We start from the raw sequence: 25,842 nt of genomic DNA on the forward strand, positions 1-25,842 counted from the left end.
ACTGATGCTTTGTGCCATTGGGGGCTCCTTAATCACTTGAGTTCTTGTTTGCATTTTGGAAATGTTATGCAGTGGCCCACTTTGGACTTTCAAATTTCAGCAGCGCCCTGTGAGACGCCAAAATCTTCTGTTTTATTGTTTTATTTCACAAGATGTATATGCCGCTTGATGCTAATAAAATCTCAAAGTGGTTTGGGAAAGTATTTTTTTAAAAAATAAGAGAGATGGTTATGATTATTTTGCTGCCCCCCCCGGTCCCTGTTCTCCTCAGCATCAGCTGCCTCGCTCATCCACTTGGGTGGGCGACCCTGCCCCGCTCGCTGCCTGCCTTGTTTGTTTGTTTCTTCAGGAAACGTGACCTCAGGCCTTTTGTGGTGCTGAGTGCAAAAAACAGACGAAAAAGGCGCCCTCAGCAGCCAGCCCTCGGTCCCTCCCTCCTTGCCTCGCTCGCTCGCTCGCTCTTCCCCGGCGACTTTCTTTGGGCGGGCGCGCGGGGTGCTGAGGGACACGCCTTCCGCCCAGCAGAACAAAACAAGCCCCGCTCTCGGGAGGCTTGAGCCCGGCCAGCCTGAGCGAGAAAGAGCCAGAGCATAGAGGGGACAGCAGTCAGCAGCCGGACGCGCGCCAGCATTCGCCAGGTAAGCAAGCGCCAGGCCGGGCCTTTTCCCTCCTTTTCCCGCCGTTCCGCGGGCGGGGCACTTGGGCCGCCGCGGCACTGCCTGGGAAGGGTTGGTGGCAAACGCCCTGCTGCTGCTGCTGCTGCTGCTGCTGCTGTTGCGGCTGCAGCGCGTCTGAAGAAAGTTCCCTTGCGGCTGCGGGGGCGCCATGTCTTGCCGCGCCTTTTCCCCTTATGTCACAGAGCTAACTTTCGGGGTTCTGATCCCCCTTGGTTTCCCCTCAGAAGCAGCCGTCTCTGCGACAGGAGTGTGCGTCAAATGAACTAATAAAATCCCTCGAGACGCACAAGCCTTGTTTGCGCCATGAAAACGCACGCGCGGGGGGGGGGGGGAGGTTACGCGAGAGTAAGCCACGCTTCAGCTTCCCGTAGAGCTGACGAGCCCTAAACCAAACTCTGCCTCCTCGACTGTGAGACATGATTCGCATCTTTTCTCCCCCTGCAGGGAAATGGTAATTATTTGGGGTCAATATGCAATTTTAAAAAGCATTGCAACACACTCAGCCTTACTTACTACCTGATTCTTGGTTTTTCAGTTCAGAACCTGGTTTTGCCTTTGTGAATGCATCTTAAACGTTTGAATGGGGCCTCCTTTTTTGGAGTTTGGGGGGGGGCATACTGAAGAAAATCCTGCTCTGACTCCTCCAGAGCCTACCTTAATACCTCTGGATAATCCAACAAATTCATTGTGATATGATGTCCAAAAGGCGTGTGGCTACATTTCATTCTTAGCTGATGAGTGATGTGTTTCATCTAAAAAGTACATGGTGGGCATCCTGTAGACTGTCTAGACCAGTGCAAGAAATCCAGAGTTTGAGCATCCCCATCAGATGGCTGTCCAGTCCCTGCCTGAGAAACTCCAGGAGAAAGAGCTCTTCTCTCTTGTTGAACTGCTCTCCTCTTGAAGTCTCTTCAAAATCTACCCCAAATCTACCCCCTGTAACTCAACCTATTAAACCTAGTCCTGCCCTTTGCAGCAGCAAAGAACAAGTATTTGTGGGACAGCTGTTCAGGTTTTGAAGAGTGCCTTTGCATTTCCTCCCAGTCTTCTCATCTCCAGCTTAAACATATCCAGTTTTCTCAAGCTTTCCTAACACAACTTTCTATACCCCTGTGCATCTTCACTGACCTCCTCTGAATTGCCTACAACAGGCCGTCCAACTTCCAAGAGACTGTGATCTACTCCCAGTATAAAAAAACTGGCAGTGATCTACCCTTTGCCATTGGAGGGAGGAGAAGCATGGGTGGGGTGGGTGGATTGCCCAGAGTTGTTGAGCTTTTTTGGGGTAGAATTGCCCAGAGTTCTTCAGCTTTTATTTGTTAACTTTATTTAATTCCACGATTGATAAGGGTCCCAGGATCAGCCGGGGATCTACCAGTAGATTGCGATGTACCTGTTGGACATGCCTGGCATACAACGTAAAGCAGTGTTTCTCAAACTGTGGGTCCCCAGATGTTGTTGGACTACAACTCCCATCATGCCTAGCCAGCATGACAAGTGGTCAGGGATTATGGGAGTTGTAGTCCAACAACATCTGGGGACCCACAGGTTGAGAACTGCTGACGTAAAGGGATATGGGACCAGTGGCTGTCCAGATGCTGCTGAACTGCATCTCCCTCCATCCTGATCATGGGCCATGCTAACTGGATGGGACTGGGAAGTCCAGCAATATCTCAAGATCCACAGGTTCCCCACCCAATTTATATTCTCTTTAAAGTGTGGTGCCCGGAGTAGCATGATGGAGCATACTGTGTGACATACCTTCTTCTTTGGCAATCACTCGTAGCTGAGTAAGATTGTCTTCCATAAACACGGTTTTAACAATGAGTCCATAAGTGACTGTGGAGGCCAATTCTGGATCCACATGTCCTTCCACAGTGGGGACATCGGTTTACGGGCGGGAGTTGATCACGGTGTGGATTTGCCAAGCGTGTCTTCCTCTTGGCATGTTTCTCCCTTGCATACTGAGTTCGAGTGTCTTCAAAGCCCATGACACCTTTGGTAAAGGCTGTTCTCCAACTGGAGCGCTCGCAGGCCAGTGTTTCCCAGCTGCCAGTGTTTATACTACATTTTTAAAGATTTGCCTTGAGACAGTCTTTAAACCTCTTTTGTTGATCACCAGCACTACGCTTTCCAACTACAGTACATTTGCTGTACAAATACAGTCTGTTGAAATCTTGCTGGCATTAGTATTTAGGGTGGTGTATTAGGTAAATTCTTAATTTGAATAACAGAAGGAACAGTTCTACTCCTTGATAAATACCCCAAGGCTATTATTTCTATTGTTGTATTTATAACTGGCAATTATCTTCAACAGCAGTTGCATTCTGAATTTGTATGGTTGACTAAAAACTTCAGAGCTATTTGGTACCACAATTTCAAAAGTATTGAGCATGCTGAGTACCTGTTGAACACTTGACTTCTTTGCAAAAAACCAAAACTAAACACCCTGGGCCTGGCTTACTTAGAAGACATTGTAAGGGTTTATGGAACTTCAGTTTAGGTTTCATTAGTATTACTGATTCTCTGTATACATCCTGTAAATATTCACATTTTAAGACTGGAAATGAAGTTAAGAGATTGTTAGGCCTAGCTCTGTGCACCTAAAAGAATGTTTGGCTTTTTTAAAAAAAAATTGAAGCAAGTACTTTAGATTGCCAGAGTTTGTGTTGGGAATCCTTATCTACCCTGAACATTGAAAAGTCAGTATTGAAGCCTGTTGTGGAAAGGTACTGGGCAGATAGCAGAGTGCGTTGTGCTGAATGGAATTACTATAATCATGCTTTGTCTAGTTGCAGTACCTTTTTACTTAAGAATTTGACTGTTGTTTAGTACTAAAGAATGTCCATTTATGGTAAAGCATGCTATTACTCAATGATCTGATAATTGCATGAGTGTCTGTGTTCCTTCCCTAGCAGACTTGGAACCTTCCTGACCACAAGTGACTATTAGCTCCAAGAATGTGGCAAAACAACCACAGAAAACTTTGTGAGTTTGCGTAAATCAGGTTTTTTTGCTCGTGAAATAATTAGCTGGATTGTATGGTGAAGCTACTCCAGGCCTCCTGGGTTCAGATTCAGTTCTTTAGCCATTTGGCCAGCCTCAGTTTCTCATCTGTAACATGATAATATTAGTGATTTGTGTTAGAACCATGAACACAATGAGATTGTCACACAGGGAATTCAAGTGCTTCTTAAATGATAAATACTTGTAGAAATTGTAGAGGGAAATGGGACGCTAGGCACACTAGCAGTGGTGTACCTAGGCTCCCTTGGCTTGTATCAGCAGCTCTGAAGTTGAGAGACACCATGGACCAGAAACTCAAAATGTTTGCTTTTCATTGCTTTTCATGCACCCATCAGTGTCTTCCTCTGTGGCCATGTGGGTGGGGTCTACTCTGCTCATCTCCTCCTTCATTTTTCCTCCTCCAGCAACTCTTGCCCACTCTTTCTTCCCTCCAAGCACCAGTGGGTGCTCCCCTCACATTTCAAATACAGCCGCTGGCCAGTTGGGCAGGGGGGGCCCCACAGGGCTGCTCTGATGGCCCACACCAACAACTGGATTCCTCTACCACGGTGCCTAGAGGAGCCTGCACACTTGCCTGCCACCCAGATCAGCAGAGGAGCGGACCATAGAGCGTGCCGAAGGGCTGGCAGGCTCCTAGCCACTCTGAGCCAGAGTGGAGAGGCACGATTTTGCTCCCCTCTGGGTTTGCTCCCAAGGTGGAGACCAACCTGGCCAACACATGGGTATGTCCCTATACCCCTTTCATAATGCAGACTTATGAGGATTGCCTCCCTTAAGGACGAGGCAGTCTCCCAATTCCCCCCATATCCCCTCATCATTGGAACTTCTAATTCTGGGCCCTGAAAAGTATGCCCTGCAACTACTTCCTGCCTTTTATTTTTTCTCTTTGCCCCCAAGTCATGAATGTGAATGAGGCTTATAACGAAGCTGTTGTAATTTACATTTAAGGAAGCATGGGGATTTTCTTCAGAAGCTGAAGCTGACAGACTAGAACAGGAACAGGAACATTTAGTGGTCTAAACCAGTGTTTCCCAAACTTGGGTCTCCAGCTGTTTTTGGACTACAACTCCCATTATCCCTAGCTAGCAGGACCAGTGGTCAGGGACGATGGGAATTGTAGTCCAAAAAGAGCTGGGGACCCAAGTTTGGGAAACACTGGTCTAAACCACTGAGTCTCTTGGGCTTGCCAATCAGAAAGTCGGCTGTTTGAATCACCGCCACAGGGTGAACTCCCGTTGCTTGGTCCCTGCTCCTGCCAACCTATCAGTTTGAAAGCATGCCAAAAAAGTGCAAGTAGATAAATAGGTACCACTTCAGCAGGAAGGTAAATGACATTTCTGTGAGCTGCTCTGGTTTCGGTGTTCCGTTGCGCCAGAAGCGGCTTAGTCCTGCTGGCCACATGACCCGAAAAAACTGTCTACGGACAAACGCCGGTTCCTTCGGCCTGTAAAGCGAGATGAGCGCCGCAACCCCAGAGTCGTCTGCAACTGGACTTAACTGTCAGGGGTCCTTTAACTTTTTACCATCACCCCATAGACAGCATGACCAATGGTCAGGGATGATGAGAGTTGTGGTCTTCAAAACAGCCACAGGCTCCCGACCCCAGGTACTGGATGTCATTCCTGCTTCCCCCCACATTTGTACAGATTATTTGGTTGTCACTTACCAGCTCTAAGTTAACTTACTTATAAACTGTGATGAATCCCATTAACGTTAATGGGTCTAAAGTGGGTTAAATCCAATTACTTTAATTTTGTTATGGATAGGGATGTACAGTTAATCTCTTTGTTTTTCTAAAGTGCCATTTATCAGGCCACCCTCTGCTGCTGTTCAACTTAGTGGTTGCGATCTCATGCTTCATTAAATATTTCCTTTCAATGTTTTTTTTTATTCTGCCAGTTTAACACAGATCAGTGCTATTCTGAAACTGATTTCACCAGCAGCTGACCTGCAGTGTATGCCCTGTAGCGCATCTGGCAACAAACATATGAGAATCTTGTGACTGGTTTAGTGGTGTCATAACGCAAAATATACATGATCTGAAGAGAAGCAAACTTCTCCCACCTGAGAATACTTTCTTCTTCCTTTAAAAAAAGTGTTGAGCTGCAAAGGAAGTCACAGTGTGCCCTGTGTCTTGCTCAGCTTGAACTTTATTTATCCATTACCTGCTATAATCAAGTAGCATGTGGTACAAGCTACTCCTGCAGCTTCTTCCTGGGCATTATGGATGAGGGCTGATCTCATAATCACATTATTGTTTTGTGAAATTTCCCCTCTACAGTTCTTTCCCTCCCCCTTCAGTATCATGACATGTTGTGTCCCAGCATGCAGGGGGAGGGGGGGAGAACTTAAACCAAAGTTGCTGCAGCTATATTTTCTGGTCCCTTGATAGATGGATGATTCTCCCATATTAGTATTGGATATATTCCCAGTGGGCTCAGCCACCGAGTGTTCTACTCCTATTGTGCTTTTGCAGGTGGTGACTCATAGCTCAGAAGGAATCCCTTCCAAATGATAATGTAAACATCCGGAAAGCATTGGATAATCCATTTTAAAATTATACGTTCTGGCAATTGTCTCTTAGGTTAGACATACAGCCATGGGAAATAGAAATACTGTTATCCAATTGATACTTGTGAATGCAAAGTTTAGATAAAGCCTACTTACTTATGTAGTGTGGGAGTATAAATATGACTATAAATAGTCATAATCTTACTGAGGGTGGAAAGATAAATTTCCTGTTTCAATTCATCAACTGGTCAGCATCGAACCACATAATTTCTGTAGTTGGGTGCAATAGGATTTGACAGGCAAGAAGGGAAGGCCACCATTTGAATAGAACAAAGGATTAATTTAAAAACTGTAAATAATGATTTTGATCTAAATAGATAAGCAGCAGCTGCGGCATAACCATGATTCTTAACTTCCTGCTGTCTCAGTGACCAGCTGCTCCTTCCCCCAACTGTATGTACGCGTATGTGTGTATATATTTTTATATATAATGTTCCAATACTGTTCCTCAGGAAATCACACTTCTTACACTCTTCCATTGTCAGAACTGTCCATTTATTCCTTCTCTCTGCTTCCTGTTCTTTACTTATCTATAAGAGGACTGGCCTTCTTAGTCCATGACTGCTAAGCTTCTTCAGGAGTTTTGAGTAAGAACTTTGTCAAAAACTTTTAAAAAGTCTGTATACTGTATACAATGTATACTGGATCACCCATATTTGTATGCTTATTGACACATTATTTTTAGAAATGAACCAACAATTTCTGCCTAAACATAGCTGGTTCCTGCCTGGTGCAAAATGTTTAGTGTGTCATTTTGATTACCGGTAATGAGTGGAAAGTTCTGACTGTGTTTGACCTGTTGCTGTTGTCACCCTTGTACTTCTTTATTATTGCAGTGGGACCATAACAATGTATTCAGGTGCTTCCCATCTTTCTGGGAAAGTATTTAGGTTTAGATTACATATATTGGGTGTCTTGGTGGCTGTTCCTGAACTGCTGATCTCTATTTGCAAAGTGCCGAGGACTACATATAAGAGTTCATGCCATATGGAACTATGTCTGTGTAGATTGTTTACAAAATACGATATATCTACACCCTATGCATATTTAAAAAGTGTGCAGTTCAACATAATGCCACGAGAAATGCCACATCTGAAAGCATTTCGACTTGACAGACAGAATAATCCCCCCCCCCCCGTGCACTGTTCTGGGGATTCTCCCAACCCCATAGGGCCAATTTCACAGGGTGAATGGGGTGGTAAACCCCATTGTGCAAACAGAAGCCAAGTTAGGTGCATCCCACTCCATGTAACTAGGAAATCTGGTTATCAGATATTATTGCCAAATATATTTTCAAATGTTTCATATCACTCTTATCTCAACTTTCTTATCATTTAAAAGGAGCAATTTAAAAAATCATTACTTAAAGGAATACCCTGCCGTCATATATATCCTTGTATGGTGTTTTCACTGTAAGCAAACCACTGTGAGTTAACTATAGCAATAGCAATCCTGACAAATCCTTAATCAGTTGTTTTTTTTAATTTCAGAAATAACAAAAGATACACAACAGCAGTTTGCACACTAATATATCATCTATTTTTGAAAGATAATATAAGGGAAACAAGAGTTAGAAGAAGCAATAAGTAATGAGTGGAGTAAGAGAAGATAGGGGACGCAGGTGGCGCTGTGGGTTAAAGCCTCAGCGCCTAGGACTTGCCGATCGAAAGGTCAGCGGTTCAAATCCCTGCGGCGGGGTGCGCTCCCGCTGCTCGGTCCCAGCGCCTGCCAACCTAGCAGTTCGAAAGCACCCCCGGGTGCAAGTAGATAAATAGGGACCGCTTACCAGCGGGAAGGTAAACGGCGTTTCCGTGTGTGGCTCTGGCTTGCCAGAGCAGCGATGTCACGCTGGCCACGTGACCCGGAAGTGTCTCCGGACAGCGCTGGCCCCTGGCCTCTTAAGTGAGATGGGCGCACAACCCCAGAGTCTGTCAAGACTGGCCCGTACGGGCAGGGGTACCTTTACCTTTACCTTTAAGAGAAGACAACATATAATTTACAGTCTACTCAGTGTGAACTTAAATTAAGTATGTTACTGCTGACCATATGGTGTTTATTGCAAATAAGATAGTTATTTCCTTATAGAATAGTGGTACTCAGACCCGTCCCAAAATAGAGTAGGGTCACCTTGTGTCATACCTCCCCTTTCTACCACTTATCATATTTGTGAGTTTTAATTGAAAGAGGCATATCCCACAACTCTATTCATCTATGGAAAGTTGGTTTATCTTCTTCCATTTATGCCGTTCTTAAAATATGAGTCACTGTCTCCAAATCCCCAGATCAGACTTGGCCTAAAAAGCTAACCAGTGAGTCCAGTGGCAGATCGGTACCTATCTGGTTCTTCAGTTTTATGACACCCAGTATATGTCACATTAATTCTGTTTTCAATGTGAAATATTTGTTAAAGTTAGTTATTTAATAGTTTTAAGTATTACAATGATGGGTCACAATACTTTGCTTTATCTGAGTTTGTCTTTAGTTCCAGTACTCTTTAAACACAAGCAACCCCAATCCAGTGAGAGCAGGGTGCATGTAGATAGGAACGCTGTGGAGAATGCAAAAAAATGTTAGGGCCATTCAAAGCTGACAGCCTCAATCTTCTACCTGGTAGAGGGAGCAAATTTAGCTGTCCCCTTGAGGAGAGAGGATAGTGCAAACTCAGGCCATAACTCAACCCCAAATTGGTGCATTTTAAGCTGATAACCATTGAGCAGCTAAGTTTATACAGCTGCTCATGGGCCATGTACTGCTATATATGTATTTCTGGATTGGAGCAGGGTTTTGTTTTTTTACCTTAGCAAACCTTATTGAATCCTCTTTTATTAGTGGAGTTGTTTGACACACCTAAGCTTCTTGATACATACCCCTTTTCTCATTGCATTTTAAGATACGTTAACTTAAGAGCTGCTTTTTCCCACATCTTCCAGTCTTTTACTTGTTTGGCGTTGGCAGTGTTGTTTGGATGGAACAGATACTTAAGATTTGTGGGAAGCACAGAATAAAGCCTTGGTTCTTGAAATATTATATGCTGTGACTATTTAAAAGCAGCTCTGCTGAGAATGCTTCACATGCAGAATCATCTAACTAATTAATCTTCTATTTCACTTAAGCTTTATCCTTGTTCACAGCCTTATATTTCTTCCTGGAACCTGAAGCTGTTGGGAGTCACAGCTGAGTCAGGGAGCACATGCTTTGTATAGAGCAGGGCCCAGGTTTGGTACTTGGCGATTCCAGGTAGAACAGGAAATCCTTTGGGCCTTCAGATGTTGCTGGACATCAACTCCCATAAGCTGCAGACAGCATGGCAAATGGTCAGGAATGATGGAAGCTGTAGTCAAGCAAGGGCCACAGGTTACTTACTCATTCCTGAGTTAAAGGATCTTGGGTCAGGAGACATGGTCCTATATCTGACTCAGTATAAATGCATCTCTTTTGAGTTATTCTAGTTAATAATCTGGAACTTGAGTAGTATTAGTAGTAGTAGTAGTAATAGCAATAGCAGTAATAAGATTGTGACCTCTAGAATGTGCTCCTGGATTCAATTTATTTCAGGATATGTCTAGCTGCATCTAGTTAATCAGGTCAAGTTTAAGCCTCTTCTGTTTTTGACTTCATAGCCTCTCCCTTCCCCCTGGTAAATTAGTGCTGTAATTTGGTGCTAATCCCAGCTACTGTAATCTAGCTATTGATTAAATTACTACAAATAAAATGATGACAATTTGGAAATGCATAGATCAGATCCAAATAAAACTGTGTGTGATAATCCTGGCCAGGGTAAAGATAACTCCAGAAGAATCTTGCAAATTGAGGACTTCTCACTGGCAAGGCACAATCCCAAATACTTTCTCTTTGCATTTTTGTTCACTGATACTGTTGGTCTGCAGATTATTGATAGCCTGGATTTAGTATCTGGTCAATAATATTCAGTGGCTGGACAAATGTCTTCTTTGACACAGCTATGAGAGGGCTTGCCCTCCTTTGCACTATCTGAACAGCCCTGCATTTGGAGCATGCAGAGATCAGGGCTTTACCCCAGCTGCTGAAGATAGTATAGACAATCTAATTATGCTCCCGTCATACAATGTGCAGCACTGAAAGGTGCTGTTCTGTAGGGACACTCCATTTTATTGAAAGCCAGGGCTGGCCTCCTTCCTGCTCAGCTTGCTGGGCTATGCCCCAGCAGAAAGAAATGAGAGAGAGACTGAGCCACATTTCCTTTTAAGGCAATCCAAGGCTCCTAGCTGGAATTACTTGGCAGAGAGGGAGGGATACAGAACGTGAAAAGCTAGTTTGCAGGATATTGAGGTGGGAAGGCTGAGACAGACAACTGAGGGAAATATTTTAAAAAGGTGCTTTGATAATAAAACTGCTTTTATTCTTTTTACTCAGTTGCTGCAAAATCTCCCAGCCTTAGTCCAGTGTTTGTTGTTGTTGTTGTTTTGAAAAGGAACTCTTCAAAACTGGATGAGCTTCTCAGGCAGCAGCAACTTGCAGATCAGCCAGGGTCCGCAGCCCTTTGCTCAAGAGGGCAGACTATGAGTATGGGCAGTTGGAGAGATAGGCAAATAGATGTTGATGTTGTTTAGTGGTTTAGTCATGTCCGACTCTTCATGACCCCATGGACCAGAGCACGCCAGGCACTCCTGTCTTCCGCTGCTTCCTGCAGTTTGGTCAAACTCATGCTGGTAGCTTCGAGAACACTATACAACCATCTCGTCCTCTGTCGTCCCCGTCTCCTTGTGCCCTCAATCTTTCCCAACATCAGGGTCTTTTCCAGGGAGTCCTCTCTTCTCATGAGGTGGCCAAAGTACTGGAGCCTCAGCTTCAGGATCTGTCCTTCCAGTGAGGATTCAGGGCTGATTTCCTTCAGAATGGAGAGGTTTGATAGGCAGATAGATACAGATAGGCAGATAGATACAGATGCCTAAAACAGCCATTAAATTAGGCAGGTTCAATGGAGAAAGGGCTACTGTACTTTTAACAGTTGTGCAAAAGCGGAAATCTCAACAGGTGTGGCTTGTGCTGGGATGGAAAATGCTACACCAGCTGAAATCCCCTTGTTTACACAGGTACACCTGCTGAACTCTTGTTTATGCAACTATCCAAGCTGCAGACTCCCTGTCCTCCTGAGCACCTGGCTTCCACATGTGACATGACCTGATTTGCCTTGTTTGTGCCTAATGCTGCCACTGCTGTTTTTTATGCTTCTGTTTTGGAAGAGGTGTTATATTGTTGAAGAAGGAGTTATCCAACTCACAAAAGGCAGAAGTGGAGATATATATTGGATTATTTTGCATTGTCAGTAAAAAGAAGATGCTTACACCAAGCTGCTTTCTCATTCTAATGGATGGTAGAGGAGAGAGAGAGATGTTCAGCTTGGCTTTGCAAAAACATAAGATTCTAAATTTTTAGTATAAGCTGTCTCACTTAAAAGTGTGATCTGGGCACTCTAGCTGTATATCAAGTTCAGGACCTCTTCCCCTTTTCTTCAGAGGAACCAATTGTAGCAATTGGGCCTCTGCATGGAGTATTTGTGTTGTTTTTTTTTGGCATTTATTAATTATTTACAGAAATTATACTACACCTTTTAGTCAGAAAGTGACTTCCAAACTTCTTAGAGTGACTTCCAAACATCAATTCTATGACAGTCCCTGCCCACAGGCTCGCAGTCCAAAATGACATGGCACACAAAGAAAAGGGAATGGGAAGGAAGAGGAAAAGGCAAGTTCAAGCACAAGTTCTTAAAGTTACAGCTGATGTCAGTGGCAATTCTGGCTGTCCATCCCCAGAAATAGTCTTCTTCTCAGGCCAGATCCAGGAGCAGAGCTGGTGACAATGTCCAGGCCAGTAGGACAAGGAAGCTCCTGCCACACAGTTCTTTCTTTGTAAAGCTGTTTTCATTGTAAAAACAACCCTTGTAGGAGAGGGCTTGATGGAGGTGCCCTCTGCCCTCATCAGTGTAAGCGGCAGTTCTGGATGTCTTGCCACTCCCAGATCAGATTGAGGCTGGGAGAACCAGGCAGCTCCTGCCAAACAGTTCTTAAGACTTGATGGCCGAGTAGTTATGTGATAAGAGAGGGGGTGTCCCTTCTTGAACCATGTGGACATGATCAAGATGGACTTCCTCTTCAGTTCTTAGTTCTCTAAGTTCAGCCAAAGAAGCTTAAGAAATACTGCTAACATCAGACTGATACTGTATATCACTAATTCAGAAAATGAGATTTCCTGCGCTCTTCAGCCATGCACTGCCCTGTTCCGTGTTCCTTATCTGTTTATTTTTGGCCTTGGCTCCATATTTCTAACCACACCTTTCTGTTTTATTTTTCCCGTCCTTTTATGAGTGGGTTTATGCACATCCTGGAAGAGAATGTATCACTGCAGTATTGGCCTTGTGCCTGGATCATAAGACTTCTTTCCTTCTAGGTTAAAAGCTACCTTGGACAGATTTGGCACATGGATGGCCTTCTCATTTCTGAGCCACTTGGTGCTTTATCTTAAGGTAGCATCCTCCTTGCGTCACACAAAATTAAGGTAAAGGCCATTTATTCTGCAAGAAGCTAATTCACAGGAAATGCTTTACCTTGAGCTTTGCTATCCAGATCTTCAAAGCAGCAAGAACAGAGTTGCAGCAGTCTGCCCTTAAAAAGCCTAATGAAATTGAGGCAGTTTCTTCTGCTTCTTTCAGGCTCCCATTCCTTTTGTACATTCTCCTTCTGCTTCACCTCAGGTGCTAAAATCAGCAGAGGTCTCCACCTTCATAAGCTTGGGGTGGTGGAGGTCCAGGAGAGGGCATTTTCTGTGGGAGCCCCTAAATTGTGGACCTCCCTCCCCACCAAGGTGTCTCTAGCACCTTCATTATACAGCTTCTGGCAAATGTTGTAGATATACCTCTTTACCCTGGCTTTTGACACTTGAGATGTATATTTTTAGGATGCATCCTATTTCTGTCATTGTAAGTTGTTTTAATGTTGTAACCTACACAAAGGCCTTAGGGTGAAAGACAGAAGGGTAGGTAGAATGATTGGGTGCCTTGTTCCTGGCACTACTGTGGTGTCTAAAGGCATAATGTGAATCTCATAAACTGTAATGTGGCATTCCTACTAGAACTTCCCTCATCCCCATTCTTTATTTCAGAAATGTGAAATCAATGAGACTTGGGTATCTACTATTTAAAACATAGTTGGAAATTCCTGCAACTTATGCGGCAAGACTGTTCACAGTATACAAACTGACAGAAGCCTTCTGAATCTGTGCCATTAATTCCAGTGAGTGACTCTTCCAGGCAAGGGAGGGGTATTACAGGCATGTGGTATTTCTCATTATCCCACTGTTAATTTCCTCCCTCAACATTCTTGGAATAGATGTGGAAGACAGGGAGCCAAGTGAAGGAAGCTACTGACATCAGAGGCCAGTGCAGCTCTAGATCTCTTTAGTGCATGTCTGCAATGTACTAAAAAGGTAAAGGTAAAGGTACCCCTGCCCGTACGGGCCAGTCTTGACAGACTCTGGGGTTGTGCGCCCATCTCACTCAAGAGGCCAGGGGCCAGCGCTGTCCGAAGACACTTCCGGGTCACGTGGCCAGCGTGACATCGCTGCTCTGGTGAGCCAGAGCTGCACACGGAAACGCCGTTTACCTTCCCGACAGTAAGCGGTCCCTATTTATCTACTTGCACCCAGGGGTGCTTTTGAACTGCTAGGTTGGCAGGCGCTGGGACCGAGCAATGGGAGCGCACCCCGCAGTGGGGATTTGAACCACCGATCTTTCGATCGGCAAGCCCTAGGCGCTGAGGCTTTAACCCATAGCGCCACCCGCGTCCCGCAATGTACTAAAGTCAGCAACATAAACCAGGCATAGGCAAACTCAGCCCTCCAGATGCTTTGGAACTACAACTCCCATCATCCGTGACCACTAGTCCTGTTAGCTAGGAATGATGGGAGTTGTAGTCCCAAAACATCTGGAGGGCCGAGTTTGCCTATGCTTGACATAAACACCCACCCGCCTCCGTCATAACACAAGTGTGCTGTGAATGCATAAAAACCAGTGTGTGCAGGAAATACAAAGAGCAAGCCAAATAAGGGTGACAGGAATGGGGCTAATGATGTGGCTAATGGGGCTAATGATGTAACCCTTAGTTATAGAAATATGCGAGCTGTTTATCTCACACTCTGGTCTACAGTAAAGGTACTTTCTGCCACATCAATAAAGTCTGCAAACCATTCTCTTCACAGCTTCATGCAGGTTGCTTATTGGGTTTTAATGGGTTATTTGAATGCATCCTTGGTAACTGATAAGTCAGGGCCAGCCCAATACATTTGGGCACCTGATGCAAATGACAAAGTGATGCCCCCCTCTTTGCGATGGAATAAGGGATGGGTGAAGTTCTATATAAGGAACAAAGAGGTAATAAAGATCCACATCAGGATCTGCTGCCCCTGTGGATCCTGCCACCTGAGGCGGTTGCCTCACCTTGCCTCATAGGTGGGCCAGTCCTGTGGTAAGTTCATTGTGCTACCCCAGTTCCCCTGTCTTCAGTCAATTACATTGCCCCCCCCCATTTGTTCCCTTTACAGGATGCCGAACTGGGGTGGAGGAAAAAAGTGTGGCGTGTGCCAGAAAACGGTGTACTTTGCTGAGGAGGTGCAATGTGAAGGCAACAGCTTCCACAAATCCTGCTTCTTATGCAGTGAGTATGGCAACCCCAGGGATGTTTCTGATTTTCTTTTTTCATGCAGACATGTACAATACTCTTGCCAACGTGGTAAATAAAATCTGGGATTTCTTCAGCAGCTAGTAGGGAGTATGTTGCAATTTGGCTTTGCTGTTTTGCTGCCAATGCAGACTAGCTCTCTGTAAGGAAGTCCTGCAGTCTAACTACTATACAACACTGCCTCTCCTCTTTGGACAGGAGCACTGTAGAGCTACAGCAGAAGGTTGGCACGTAGTAGGGCCTGGTATTTTGACTGCTGAGCTGCTTAAACACATGTCATGTATCTTGCCACATGATCTGGCTCACACTCACAGGGGTGCTGTGAATATAAATTATGTACATGAAACAGAATTGTGTACATGGCCAAGAGCTCCTGGGCAGCAACATTCCAATGGAAGGGGGGGGGACTAATAACCCATAGGCTGTATCCAGCCCCAAAAAGATTTTTGTGTCCCCAATTTGTCATTAAAAAATTCATCCACTTCTCTACTGGCTCTCTTGCTGTGATGCCATAGGGATTTTTGTGTGTGCTTCCCAAGCCCCTCCAAATCTGTTTTTTTGTTTACTGAATTTAATTTAAAAAAATTAAAACGTGATTAAAGATTGTCTTAAAATAGTTTAGATAGCTGATGGAAAATTATTTGAAAGTCAATCTTGAAAACTGCCTATGTCTACCACATGGGGTCTGAAGAGTCAATGTGGCCCTCTGTTCAAAAAGAGGTTAGCAACAGCCCTGTTCTAACCAAACTGCTTTCCACTATGTACACCTGTCCAGTGGTCCCAGCAACCCAGGAAGTATCTACCTTGTCTAAAGGGATAAGCCTTGCTTGTAGCATTCACTGTGGCTCCCACCAGAACCTCTGCAGTACCCTGATAATTCTTGCCTCAGATTTTGAACTGTGCATGCACAACCACGTTTTGGCAGTACAAATCTGCTGCTCAGAATGTCCCCCAAAACAATGAAGGATTGCCTTCTCTAGTAACCCTGAGTAAAGCATGCCAGTCGTTTCCCCCCAGATTGCAAAGGAACATGTAATATGACTGTTCAAAAATTGGAGGAAAAAAATGTTCTTAAAAGCACTTTTTAAACTTCCTGCACATTTACCAATCTTTTATTAGATGAGTTTGAAAGCTGGAACATTGTTGATCTCTTCATGTACATTACATATGCCAATGTTCAAATTATTGGCTCATGTTTCAAGTTATTTTGCAAGTTAAAATAGTGAAAGTTTTTTGAATCCTAAAATCAGACTTGTAAAGTGCTACTGATGGCCAGAAATGTCATGAAATTTTTCCTGCTCTATTATTTCATACAAAAAGGTTTCTGACGGTCCTTTTTATTGAGTCATCTGTGTTAACAGATATGGGAGCCTGCTTTCAAGTTGCATGGAACTCTTAATCAGGCAGCAGTAAGTGTTCCATGTAATTCAAAAGCTTTCTGTCCTACTCTGCCTTACAGTTCCTGTACTCTGCAAGCACAGCCATTAAATTTCCATGCACTGTAGTGCTAGTCATAGATGGTAAAAAGTTCTATATTAGTTTGTTTCATAACGGCAATGGATCTTGCTCTTTCTGTAACTCCATTCTAATTGACAGTGAATTCATAGACAGAATTTTAAACCTGATAGGCCCTGCCTATTGAAGCTGAATGTCAAATGTAGAGCCTCTTTAGCCAGCTGGTGTTGACTTGGTTGTTGTTTTTTAAATAAAATAAAAAGCTTTCTGTTCTTGTGCTCTGCTCTCTACTGCATCCAATGTTAGGCTTATCTTCACACTAATGCTGTGTTTGTCTTTTCTTATGCGCTGTGTGTCTGATGACCTCCTGTGTTTGTGTGTTCCGCCTCTAAGAATCTTGTATATGCTTCAGCTTGCTGTGGTTGTGAATAAACTAAACAATAGCTGGTGAAAGGAAATGCGGCTAATCTGCTAATCTCAAAGCACTGAAGGAAATGCCCTCTGTGATGGGACTGTGTTGACCTGGGGCAACAGCTGTTCTCTAGTTTAGCAGCTGGAAAATGTGATTTTTACTGCAGCTATGAACATCTTAAAACAAAAGTTGTGCTGCTCTCTTACTGCACAATATGTACCAACCTCTGGTCCCTGTGACCACATAAACTCACTTTGACCCTAACAAAGGAGACTTAATAGGAGCAGTCTCATCTGTTGTTCAAGTGACTTGCCTGTTCATGTGGGTGTGGAGATCTATTTTTTACATCAACCTTAAGCAAAGCTACAGGGGGTAAATGTCTGAAGTAGGGGGAAAGCTGCAGCTCCTGGGGAAGGGCCATAGCTCAGTCATAGAGCATCTGCTTTGCATGCAGAAGGTGTCAGGTTCATTCCCCTACATCTCCAGGTAGGGCTGGGGAGAGAACCTTGCCTGGAACCCTGAAGAGCCATGCCAGACAGTTTACAGATAGTACAAAGCTAGATGGACCAATGGTCTGTGCAAGTAACTGAACACTTGTGGACCTGCAGATATTATGGCCTCAAATAAGAACACTTCCAGGCTTGGGGAACCAGGAGACCCAAAGATCACACCATTTGTTCACCAGAGAGCCAAAGTTTATGTTGGAGGGTTGCCAACCCACAAACAATGAACAGCATTACCAGCCATGTTACAAATGTGAAGAGAGATGAGACAGAATAAAATTGCCAAGTCATTTATTTATGAAACTTTTATACCACTTTTCTGTTAAAAATAAACAGAGCAGTGCATTGTTTGGAACAAACAGTGAAGAATATTGCATGGCAGGAAATCACCATTAACATTCCTCTGAATATAAACTAAGCAGAGTCTTAATCAGTAAACTGTCAAGAGAACTTGATAAATCAAAACCCTTAAAATAAAAAAGGATGTAGCTCATCAAACCCATTAGCCTTTACCAGTTCCAAATAAGATCCAAGCTCCATTGTTTGTGGGGGGTGGGAGGAGAAATTCCTAAACATATCGGCTTCCTGGACAGTTACTGAGAAGGGGCCTCATTTGCTCTGAATGAGAGTAAAAGGAACACACCAGCAGTGAATCAGTTCCTGTTCGACTGATTACAACAGAGAGCAACATAGTTAATCAGTGACGCATTGTAGAGCACGGAAGTGTAAGTAAGTGGTGGGCTTGGGTTACATCAAAACAAACACCAGATTCTTCTTGAAGTGTGTGGATACGCTAAACAGCTGTCATCTGCAAACAACCCCAAACCTAGTCCTTTTTAGCTTTTCTGAGCTCATTGGTATGGAATCTCTGCTTCAGAACTACGGCTAATATCCTGATTTCAAATAATTGAGAATGGCATCTTAGCGAGGCATTTGGCAGTGGCTTCTCAAAGATTTGTATATAGGGCTGAGCAAAAGGGGCCTTTGATATGGAGAGGGCAAAACTCTGAATGGAAAGAAGACACACTTCAATCCCCTTCACCAGAAACATAGAACCAAGTATCTTTGATCATAGCTGATTCCCCTTAAGATTACTATAATGACCCAGCAGCCCAATATGTCACGCTGTTCAAAATAGCTGAGCCTAACTTGTAGTGATTGTACAAGACATCGAGGCCAGGCAAGTATTGGAACTCCACTCCAAGAAATGTAAGCTGTTTTTGATGGAAGAGAGTTTTGCAGCAATCCTCCTTTGATGGCAGCACATCTTGACACTCCTCCTCCTATTAATTCTCTCTGCTGGAGGGCTAGACCAGTCAGAGGAAAATAGTACCATATTTGGTAATGAGGATGGGATATTCAGTCTTGGAGACCCATATTTAGTTGCAAGGTATAGGCTGTTGCTACTGTTGCTACTGTGGCATTCCTAGGGGAGCGCTCTGTTTCGTTTTCGCATTCTTTAAGAGTAAGGCAATTTTATTTTGGGCTAAGAGGCAAACTCCAGCCTCCTGAGGTTTTAAAACTTGACTGCTGTTGGCAGACTCAACATCTCTTTCTCTCTCTCTTTAAGGACAATATAGAACTCAAGGCTCTAATTCCTTTGCAGCTGGGAGGAACATAACATTAGCTCTTGGACTCAGTTCTGATCCCTCTTATCCTTGCGGCCATCGCTCTTCTCCTCTCCTCACCCTCTGCAGTTCTGACTCTAGAATCAAGGCAAGGGTTAAGAGAGGACACCAATATGAGTGATGCTGAGGTCTGAATGTACATTTGAGAGAGGGAAATGTGTTTGTGTGCAACTGTGAAGCTGTCAGATACTGGATAGCCCAGGCAGAAGCATTTTTGTCTGCAGTTGGAAAGCTCTGTCAATTTTCTTTTCTTTTCTTTTCCAATAATTTTTTATTGATTTTCCATAATATTTAACAAATTGTCACCAAAATAATAACAATTTCTACAAATTCGATGCAAATTTAAAAGCTGATTTCCCACACACCCCAGATGTTCCCTCTATTTTCCTCCCTCCTTTCCTGCTCCCAATAAAATAACTTTTCCAACTATCATTTCAAGATACAGTCACCCCTTCTCCCTACACACCACCTGTTCAATTACCAATTTTTGCTTTGGCTTTTATACATTGTTATAAACTGTCCTCAAAATAGTTGAGTAGAGGAAATCCTCTTTTATCTATCTGTAATAGTCGTTCATCAATTTTGAAACATTTCCTTCTGATACCTCTTGAGTAACACTTTGTCTGAGAAAGACAGATCTTGCTTCCTCCCAGACAACACACACATGTTCTTCCCTAACATGGCCTTGAGCATTGCTGTCTGACATCTCGCCCCAGTAATCAACAACTCAGCCTCACTGGTGCTGCATGCAGAGGGTGAAAATGAAACACCCCCCCTCTCACACTACCAATCTCCCAGTGTCACCCACCCCTCACATTTTGCCAAAATTTAATCCTGCATTTTACATACAAACAGTTCATTATTGAATCATTAATAAATAAACATAATCCATATCTCTTCTTTTCTGTCTAAAAGTCTCAGACACCATCAATATGGTATGCACTGTGGTCCACCCTGTCTCTTTCACTGTTCTTATTTCCAGCTTCAAGAGGGTGGGGTTGATAAAATCTCAACAAAATCCATATCTTCTCTCCATCCTCCCCCCTAAACTAATAAATCTTCCTGCAGTCCATCCTGCCAATCCTCAGTTCCATTACATCCAACCCCACAGTTTGTTCTCTTCCTAGTGCTTAGCAGACAATCAATCCAGTTGTTCCTAAACTTTCCTTCTTCATTATTTTAATTTCACAATACGAAGTTCAAAGGAGTGGTCAAAATCCCTCAAGGTTGTTCCTCTCCATCTTCTTTCAGGCAAAGTCCTTAGTTATAGAATAAAGCCATCACAAAGAGGTATCTTTAAAGTCACTCTTCCCCAAAAACTTTACATTCCATTGCTTTAGAGGAGAGTAGATAATGCAGACCCTCCCAAAATGACTTAAAATATTTCCTCCCCTCCTCTCCTTCCACCTGTCAAGCAAAGCAGAAACAAGCATCTTTGATTCTTTCCAAACCTTTCCAAACAGATGGTTTTCTCTTGCAGCATAAATCAGGACATTTTCAGGAGGGTGCCTCTTCGCTTGCCAGTTATGTCTGAATTAAATGGTATTCCACAGCTCATCACAGTAAATTGCTGGGGCTGTCCTTGATGGAGCCATTGAGCCCAGCGCCCTCACCTTTTTGTCTTTGAGATGAGGATTTCCACACACACACACATACACACACACACACACACACACACACACACACACCGCGAACACACACAGAGTATCTTGACAGTAGCTCTTCAGTGTCATCTGTTCTTTGACCCTAATTCTCTGTGGCACTGCAGGTATTGAATGGCTACCCACAAATCTCCTCAGGTAGCTCCTTGGAGAAAGCAGGTCTGATACTTAAAGCTTCTGAAGGCCTTCTGACTTTTGACTCTTCCTTCTCCCTTCCTTGCAGTGGTTTGCAAAAAGAACTTGGACAGCACCACAGTAGCTGTGCATGGAGAAGAAATCTACTGCAAGTCATGCTATGGGAAGAAGTATGGACCAAAAGGCTATGGATTTGGACAGGGAGCAGGGACTCTGAGCATGGACAGGGGGGAAGGACTTGGGATCAAACCCGAGCAGTAAGTTGTAAATCTTTGTGCATCCTGGTAACAAGTGTGATCATATTGTCTGTCTTAGGTGAAGATTTTATTTCTTGCTTGTGCAGAAAGGGTGCCAAATACAGTGGTACTATGCCAAATACAGTGGTACCTCGGGTTAAGTACTTAATTCGTTCCAGAGGTCCGTACTTAACCTGAAACTGTTCTTAACCTGAAGCACCACTTTAGCTAAGGGGCCTCCTGCTGCCGCTGCGCCACCAGAGCATAATTTCTGTTCTCATCCTGAAGCAAAGTTCTTAACCCGAGGTACTATTTCTGGGTTAGCGGAATCTGTAACCTGAAGCATATGTAACCTGAAGCGTATGTAACCTAAGGTACCACTGTATGGATATTTTAGAAAGTGAAAAAGCAAACTTGGGCACTCTATCTTTTGGAATGACACAATTTCTGCACCCTCTCCTAAGCTGTTGTCCTTGACTGCTGCTGTATTGAGTATATGACTCAAATTATCTGGATGAGTACCAGACCAGATTCTCATCCTGCCAGATCTCTGTGATGCAAACAAACTATGTGGTCTTGTCCCCAATGCCCCATGGTACGCAGCACACTGACCTGGCATTCACCAGCAAAAATGGAAGTTTGGGAACAACACTATCCTATAACTTACCAGTCCCTAGAATACTGATGGCACACTGTTTTTGTTCCCCACTCCTTCCATAGCCACAAACGGAATTGGCTGTCACCAATATCCTCCTTCCCTGCAGACTCTACAGTGTACAAACCTGCAGACATATAATGATTGTTTCCCTGTCTGGACTCCACAGGCCCCAGCCCCACCAGCCTACCAACAATCCCAATGCATCCAAGATGGCGCAGAAGGTGGGTGGTGCTGATGGCTGTCCCCGCTGCGGACAGGCTGTGTATGCTGCCGAGAAGGTGGTTGGAGCTGGAAAGGTAAGAGCCTCTGTTAAGAGCTGAACCTCAGAGCATAAATCACACACTGGTGTGAGAGTAAATCAAAAACAATGGATGCAATGGGGAAACCGCTTCCAGTTGGGGTTTCCTGATTTGGGGAATACATAGTGAAACACACGCGTGTGGAATTTCCCCACATTGCAGTTTACACTAAACTTGTTGCATGGGGTGGAATTTAATGTTGCAGTATTATGAATGTTCCGTTTTCGGAAGCATTTCAGCTTGCCAGACAGAGCAAACTTCCCTCCCCTCTCCTCTCCTCTTGGGTTTCTTCCAGTGCCCCCTGAGCCAATTGCAGGGGGCATGGGGAAGGGGGGGAGAGAAGGCCCATCACACAAACAGAATCCTTGCACAGGGTTTCCACTCACAGGCTCCTTAGGCAAATCCTGCCCATGGAAACTATGTCTGTGTAAGAACTTCATGTTATAAGAAGCAGCTCTTGAGTGTTCAACAACTTTTTGTGAAGGTGCTTAAAGCAGCCTTCAAAACTTATCCTCTGTCAAATTACCATGGATATTTTTGTAATCTATTGCAGAATCAAGACAGAAATGTGGCATCTTTTTGTTGCAGTGTACACTGATCTTTAAGGACACAGGTGGCGCTGTGGGTTAAACCACAGAGCCTAGGACTTGCCGATCAGAAGGTCGGCGGTTCAAATCCCTGCGATGGGGTGAGCTCCTGTTGCTTGGTCCCTGCTCCTGCCAACCTAGCAGTTTGAAAGCACATCAGAGTGCAAGTAGATAAATAGGTACCACTCTGGCGGGAAGGTAAATGGCGTTTCCGTGTGCTGCTCTGGTTCGCCAAAAGCGGCTTAGTCATGCTGGCCACATGACCCGGAAGCTGTAGGCCGGCTCCCTCGGCCAATAAAGCAAGATGAGCGCCCCAACCCCAGAGTCAGTCACGACTGGACCTAATGGTCAAGGGTCCCTTTACCTACACTAATCTTTGGAACTCCTTGCCCTAAATTATGATTAAGGTTAGCAGCATAAATGAGGCTAAGCGATTACATAGGAATATCAGTGAAGATATTTGGGGTGTGTTCATTCTCTTCCTTGGGTTGCATGCAAACCTTAAGTGCTAAAACCTAGGAGTGATCACTAGGAATTTGGAATATTTCAGTACAAAACAGTATTTGGGATGGGAAGATGGGTGACTGGGCTGCAGGCCTCGTGCATTGCCAGTGAGAACTACTGTCTTTAAAAAAATAAGAACCTGACAACACCTAATGTAGGAGTCCAAAAGTGTTGTGGTGAATCCTTTTACTTGCACCCTAACATCTTGTCTTCTGTGTTGTCCTCAGTCATGGCACAAAGCATGTTTCAGATGTGCAAAGTGTGGTAAAAGTTTAGAGTCCACTACTTTGGCTGATAAAGACGGTGAAATCTACTGCAAAGGTAAGAATTTATATTTCAGGATATCTTGCTTGTGTTAGATTTCTAGTGAGATGTGATGGTTAGTCATGGGTCAATGTGTCAAATATGACGCTAATGCAAAGGGTGTTCTGTCCGCCTCCAGATGGTCTTGGAGGACCAAGATGCAAAATTGCAAAAGGTTGCTATTTAGGGCTTTCATAGAACCATAGGTGGCAAACCTCTAATATTTATAACTGTTCCTTGACTTGCAGTGTAATAGTGAGACCGATAAATTCCCCCTACCCTTCATCAGTTTGCCCACCTTGATAATATCTAATGATACCTACAGGTATATACATAAACATGTTTTCCATATCAGCACAGTGTGTCTTAAGGCCTAAACAACTCACAATGCCCTTGTCTTGTGTAACTTACCGCTGATGCTCATTGTTGTTGTACAAAATTATTAATCACAGTGGGTGGGAAGAGGCTTCTTATCTCTATGCCTCTAGTGGGTTTTCCACTAAAACTTTTAAATGCAATGGCTGCAGATTGCAGCCTCTACAGCTGTGTTTTGTAAAAAAATAATAATAATGAAAGTGTTTGAAATGGAGTGGGAGAAGTTACATGTGTGTAGTTTGCCCCTGAAAAGGGAAGTGTAATTTTCCTGCTTTTGCTCAGTGATTTATGCTGTATGAACTGTTGGTTTGCCGCATAGCCAACACTCTGACTGTGTCTCTCTTCACCTTTTCTCCTGCAGGCTGCTATGCCAAGAACTTCGGACCCAAGGGCTTTGGCTTTGGGCAGGGAGCTGGAGCACTTGTCCACTCCCAGTGAAGAGCTGGCCCTTGAGAGACTTTGAAGTCTCTTCTCCAGCACTGAATGCTTTGCCAATGCTGAACTCATCCAGACTGACCCTCAAGGCAATTTCACCAGTTCTTGCAAATGTATTAACAGTAACAGAATCTGCTGCTTTCCAGTGTATCACTGGCCCACCTCCTGTTTACTAGCTCAGCAGCCAACCATATAGTCCTGACCCATATGCCCTAGAAGACACTAAAGTTTCTCATGATCTGCAGTGCGCTCTAACCTACCATGGCTCACATTAATACAGTGGCCTTCTTAAATACAGTTTCACGCTTTCAGCCACAGCTGAAACTATATACAGCAGAGAGCATAGCCATTTCCATATATAAAACACTGTGATAGCTTCTTCAAAACACCTCTTGCTCCCACCCCTAGCAAAGGTTATTTTTGTGAGAACATATTATATATTGTGATATTAAGTCTTATTGAAAAGTCAAGTGCAAAATATGAAGCTGATCAAAGATGATTGTGGACCACAAGGATAAAGAGCTGAAAACTTAAACTACTTAGTTGTGTACAAGTGATACAGCGAAGTAAAGGGAAAGTGTGTAAACATGCACAAAAGTGTAAATAAAGCACTTTTCTAGAGTTTGGAGGAACTATGCAGGCAAATCCTAAACTGTTGTAACCTTGAACATTTCAGAAAAATTACTAATATATTTTCATATTTGGGAGAATTTAGATCATATCAAAATAAGGTTTCGGAGACTGATACACAGGTGCTTTCCCTAATGGCATTGCCCACCATTCCTGTCACTTCTAGAAGGTGTACAAGTTTGAAGGTGTACAACCAAAGATTCAATATTTGTTACTTACGGCGACTGGGACCACTGAGAAGTAGAAGGTTTAGAAGTCCAATTTGCTACTGTTTAAGGTTATCACCAGTCCTTTCTGTGTCACTTCCCCCTTGAACAAAGGAAGTGCTTAATGGGTCAGCTTCACTTCTTTGCCTTGAGGGTAGCCCCTGTTTGTTCTTGTCTCTGCTTAGGGAGGTTCCCTGGGCAGGAGAGGACCTGTCTATTGCATTGTCATGGAACTACAGGCACCTGAGTATCCTGTCCAAACAAGCACTAAAAACAGGAGCTGTCAGATTCAATTCACTTCCTGCAAAGCTCTTAATGTAATAGAAGATTGAAGCCAGTGATTAACTGGACCTGTAGTGTATCATTTTATAGAGTTTAAGAAGAGATTAAGGAAGATTCCAAACCACAGAAGCTGTAGATCTTATAAGCATCTATATATGGGGTCTAATGTTTGCAGTCTTACTACTTCCTTTTATGAAGCTCAGGGGAAGTCTTGCTTTCAATGTATAAGCCTTCAAAGGGTTTGGAGCTTTTTAACAGATAATCTAGGTCACGTGTTCCCCAATTTATTTAGCACAATATGGGTCCATATTAGTTTTCAGTGTGATCTAAATGCACAGTTCATATCCTTTCCTTTAGGATGCAGTCTGAATAATGTTTTAATCTCTCCGCTTTAGGGGATTTGCATGAAATTAGATTACATTTCTGTGGGTCCATGCACATTTGTTACAAACTTGCCAGAAAACCTGTAGTAATAACATTTTTACAATGTTCTGTTACATACTAGAGCAAATAAAATTCCATGTATTCAATAAAGCGGTTAAAAGGA

At 43.7% G+C, this 25,842-nt stretch overlaps 1 protein-coding gene across 1 annotated transcript; it reads left to right on the forward strand.

The window, feature by feature from the left end:
- The first annotated feature begins 325 nt into the window (after nucleotides 1–325).
- Nucleotides 326–25,842, forward strand: CSRP1 (cysteine and glycine rich protein 1). Its single transcript, XM_083746686.1, has 6 exons — nucleotides 326–638; nucleotides 14,850–14,962; nucleotides 20,869–21,037; nucleotides 21,841–21,970; nucleotides 23,292–23,385; nucleotides 24,104–25,842. Exons 2-6 carry the CDS (start codon nucleotides 14,851–14,853, stop codon nucleotides 24,178–24,180), a joined length of 582 nt encoding a protein of 193 aa, XP_083602812.1. The 5' UTR covers nucleotides 326–638; nucleotide 14,850; the 3' UTR covers nucleotides 24,181–25,842.

This window comes from Podarcis gaigeae (assembly GCF_964106915.1).
Source record: "Podarcis gaigeae genome assembly, chromosome: 6".
In the NCBI taxonomy this organism is placed as follows: domain Eukaryota; kingdom Metazoa; phylum Chordata; class Lepidosauria; order Squamata; family Lacertidae; genus Podarcis; species Podarcis gaigeae.

Excerpts from the sequence above, each read along its gene's own strand:
- CSRP1 (XM_083746686.1), top strand. The coding sequence starts at position 14,851 with ATGCCGAACTGGGGTGGAGGAAAAAAGTGTGGCGTGTGCCAGAAAACG. Across the intron at positions 14,963-20,868 it reads CAAATCCTGCTTCTTATGCA|TGGTTTGCAAAAAGAACTTG; the intron begins GTGAGTATGGCA and ends CCTTCCTTGCAG. Across the intron at positions 21,038-21,840 it reads CTTGGGATCAAACCCGAGCA|GCCCCAGCCCCACCAGCCTA; the intron begins GTAAGTTGTAAA and ends TGGACTCCACAG.